This window comes from Cyprinodon variegatus, unplaced genomic scaffold (genome assembly GCF_000732505.1).
Source record: "Cyprinodon variegatus isolate N-32 unplaced genomic scaffold, C_variegatus-1.0 Scaffold41, whole genome shotgun sequence".
NCBI classification, from domain to species: Eukaryota; Metazoa; Chordata; class Actinopteri; order Cyprinodontiformes; family Cyprinodontidae; genus Cyprinodon; species Cyprinodon variegatus.
In genome coordinates, this window is record NW_015150494.1 from 961,049 (window position 1) to 964,817 (window position 3,769).

A 3,769-nucleotide genomic window follows, 5' to 3' on the forward strand; every position below is an offset into this window, starting at 1 on the left:
ATTCATAGATGGATTAATTCATTAATGGATTCATTCATTTATAAATTGACTAATTCATTAATGGATTCATTCATTCATTAATAGATTAATTCATAGATGGATTAATTCATTAATGGATTCATTCATTAAGAGATGGATTTATTCATTAATGGATTCAATTATTCATTCATTCATACTGGGATGAATTCATTAACCTTTCATAGATGGATTCATTTATTAATGGATTAATTCATTCATTCATTCATTCATTAATGGATTCATTCATAGATGGATTCATTCATTCATTAATAGATTAATTCATAGATGGATTAATTCATTAATGGATTCATTCATTAATAGATGGATTTATTCATTAATGGATTCAATTATTCATTCATTCATACTGGGATGAATTCATTAACCTTTCATAGATGGATTCATTTATTAATGGATTAATTAATTCATTCATTAATGGATTCATTCATAGATGGATTCATTCATTCATTAATAGATTCATGTACACTGTCCCCTTTCAAATAAACAATAAAAAATAAAAATAAAATTCATTAATGGATTCATTCATTCATTAATAGATTCATTATTGGATTCAATTATTCATTCATTCATTCTGGGATGAATTCATTTAACCTTTCATAGATGGATTTATTCATTCATTCATGAATTCAACCTTTTATAGATGATTCATTCATTCATAGGTGGATACATTATATTATTAATTTGTGAATGGATTAATTGCTTCTTGGATGCATCCATTAATTAACAAATTTATTTCAGCATAGAAATGGTTGCAGTTATTCATTTATTTATTTGTGGTGGATGGATGGATGGATGGATGATGGATGGATGGATGGATGAATGGATGGATGGATGGATGGACAGAGCTGTCCAGAGGTTATTAGAGAGCAAACAGCGTCATGCAGACGGTTCAGGGAGAAAGCTTTAGAGATATTTAGACAAACCCCTGAAAATGACAACATGCTGAAAATTATTAGACCTTCCAGCTTGAAAATGAGTACGAGTATAAAACCAGAGCTATACTGGATAGGTTTACGTCAGAGGTCGACCTTAAGCCCCAAAAATATCTAGAATAACAACAATTCCTAGTTATTTATATCGTCAACATCAAATGTTGAATTGGATCTATTCTTGCAGCTTTATTCCAAAACGTCCTCCTTTTAATTTTGGTTTTGTGCATTTATTAACCCGTCTCAAATCACAACCCGAATCATATAATTCAAAGAATCTTTGCAGACCGTCAGGAACGTTTACTTTAACTTTATATATTTGCATTTTTTTATGAAAAACTCCTTAAATTTCATAATATAAGATTCTATAAACAGTGGATTAGCATTTTCATTTAAATGTATTCATTTATTGTTAATTTGGATGTACAGCCCACACTCGTACGTAGAGTGAACAGTAAATGGGATTTAAGCTACATCATTTACATTTTATCCATATTTACACTAGCAGGCAAAATAAAATATGTTTCCTTGTTCTTGCCACCTTGAGGAACAAGAACAAATTTCAATTTTTTTTGCTGAGTTTGCAACGAGATTTAAAACAATCGGCGTTGCTTAAGAACGAAAAGTGGCGCCCTCTTCTGGATGCCAACAACATGACAAAGCTGAAGGATTGTCTGTTGAAGCCCAAGTCGGGTCTTTTTTCTTCAGGTTTTAGATGATTCAGCAGATTTCCATTGATGGGTGAGTTCCAATTATCTAAATCCGGTTGGTTTATGCAGGAAAAAATCTAAAGCCTTCAGGAAATCAGCCCTCAAACTGCAACTTTGGACATGATCAGATGATCAGAAGGAACAAATCTAGATCTTATTAACCCATAAATGACAATTAAATTGGACAATTTCTTTGGATAGAAGGTTCCAATATTGTCTGTCCTACTGAAGCCAACATTTATAATTATTTATGTTTTGTTCCCAACATTGCTATAGTTATTTTATGACACTAGATTGAATCAAAGCATATTCTAACATGCAAGAATCAAAGTGCGGATCTAGAAATCTGTGCCAAGACTTGAGCGTTAGCCTTCAGTGGCACTCTGTGTTTAATCTGACTCAGACTGAACAGTTCTGCATAAAGAAAAGACAAAAATTCAGTCTGTAGAGATGCCAACGGCTTGCAGCTGTATTTTAAGCAAAACTTTGTTCTAAAAAATCTGGAAGAAACAACTAAACTCTCAGTTTTGCTTTTTTTTTTTTAGGCCTATAACGCATCTACAGCTATGAGGACCGTAGCCTAAAACAAGCTGCATAAGGCACAGATGGTCAGACGTAAGGCCTTACCTCGTCTGTGTCCGACTGCTTCTCCAGCAGGACCTGGGATTTGCTCATGCTCCACTCCTTTCTGTTCTTCCTAGAGATCCTGTTGTCTTCCTCAGAGCGGGACAGGACAGAAATCCTGCGTTCACCAGGAGAAAATAACACAGACACATTAACAAACGACCCGAGGCACAGAGACGGCTAGAAAATGCATAATTAAAGTGACAAATGACGCCGTTTTATTGCAAGAAAAACAAAATATCCATGTCTGAATATATGTCATGGGGGACTAAAGTGAGGATGCAACGGCACTGACTCTTGGGAGGAGGGGCCATCCGAGGATGCAGAACCGCTGGAGAGGCCTGAGGAGGTGCTTGACAGGGTGGATGCGGTGGACATGCGGCGCAGGGTGGAGGAGAGGATGTAGGGTACGACAACGGAGCCCACGCGACTCTTCTTCTTTTCAGTCAGAGAGCAGGGCTGGGACACACAAATAGGATTAAACATCAGCGGGGTGCTGGGGAGGGGGGGGGATCTTGGCAGAAGGATGCAGAGTGACAGAAGCAGCACAGGATGCAAAAGCCTGGCTAAAGGAAGATTTATGGTCCTGTGCTGATATAATGTACACTACCCTTTGAATGAAAGGCATTTGATAGGAAGGCAAGTGGGCCAATAGCTTAAGTTGGCACCCCGCTGCATAAAATCGAGTTAGCCGTTGGCAACGCACCAAGGTTATGACGCCATACAGCTTCTCCACTTTCTCCCGGAGATCTTGGAAGCAGGTAACTAAACGATTGTGTAAGGGCCTCAGCTGCTCCGTGGCCTTCTCCCCATGGATGCGGATCCCATCTTCCAGGAGAGGAATCTGGGTGGAGGAGAGGGAGGAATTAAGCAGAGCACCACACGTCTGCCAAAGGAAGAAAAAAAAAAAGATGGTGGACAACTTTACCTGCAGGGCGATGAGCTGTTTCAGGACTTCGATGCGATCGTGGTCTTCCGGATGCTCTTGGATGTAGGTGTCGGTAAAGAATGCCTGCGGAGGAAAAAAAAGACTGGATGACGACAGGAAGAGCATATAAAACCCGCTTATTAACAACATGGCTGCAAGCAGCGGGAAAAAGGCCCCCGGCCTTATGAAGATAGGACTCTATCTCGTAACAGAAGCCAGAGATATCATGTAAAAGAGACGTAGACATCCGTTGTTGTCTACAGACTTCATTATTGTGGCTTGGAGGCATTGGACACATTTATCTGCTTAATAACATCCTACATCTCAATCCTGAGGAAAAAGCTGTCAAGTTATATGTCTTTAATAAAGTTTATAATCCTAATACCTACTATGGCGTAAAAATAAGCTTCAATCTCCTCATGTGACCTCAGTTAAATTTATAGAGAGATCATATTTCTCCTACCTTAGCTTCTCTTCATCGGCTTCATTCAGAATGTATTATAAAATCCTTCTTCTCACATATAAAGGCCTAAATAAAGCTC

General features: G+C 38.0%; 1 protein-coding gene across 1 annotated transcript in view; it reads right to left on the reverse strand.

The window, feature by feature from the left end:
* Nucleotides 1–3,769, reverse strand: part of dock5 (dedicator of cytokinesis 5) — a 128,772-nt gene that overhangs the window by 2,637 nt on the left and 122,366 nt on the right. Inside the window, exons 45-48 of the mRNA XM_015370075.1 lie at nt 3,228–3,311; nt 3,006–3,143; nt 2,595–2,758; nt 2,303–2,417 (exon numbers count right to left, since the gene is read on the reverse strand). Coding sequence (XP_015225561.1) covers nt 2,303–2,417; nt 2,595–2,758; nt 3,006–3,143; nt 3,228–3,311 — 501 coding nt within the window. The remainder of the gene's footprint in view (nt 1–2,302; nt 2,418–2,594; nt 2,759–3,005; nt 3,144–3,227; nt 3,312–3,769) is intronic.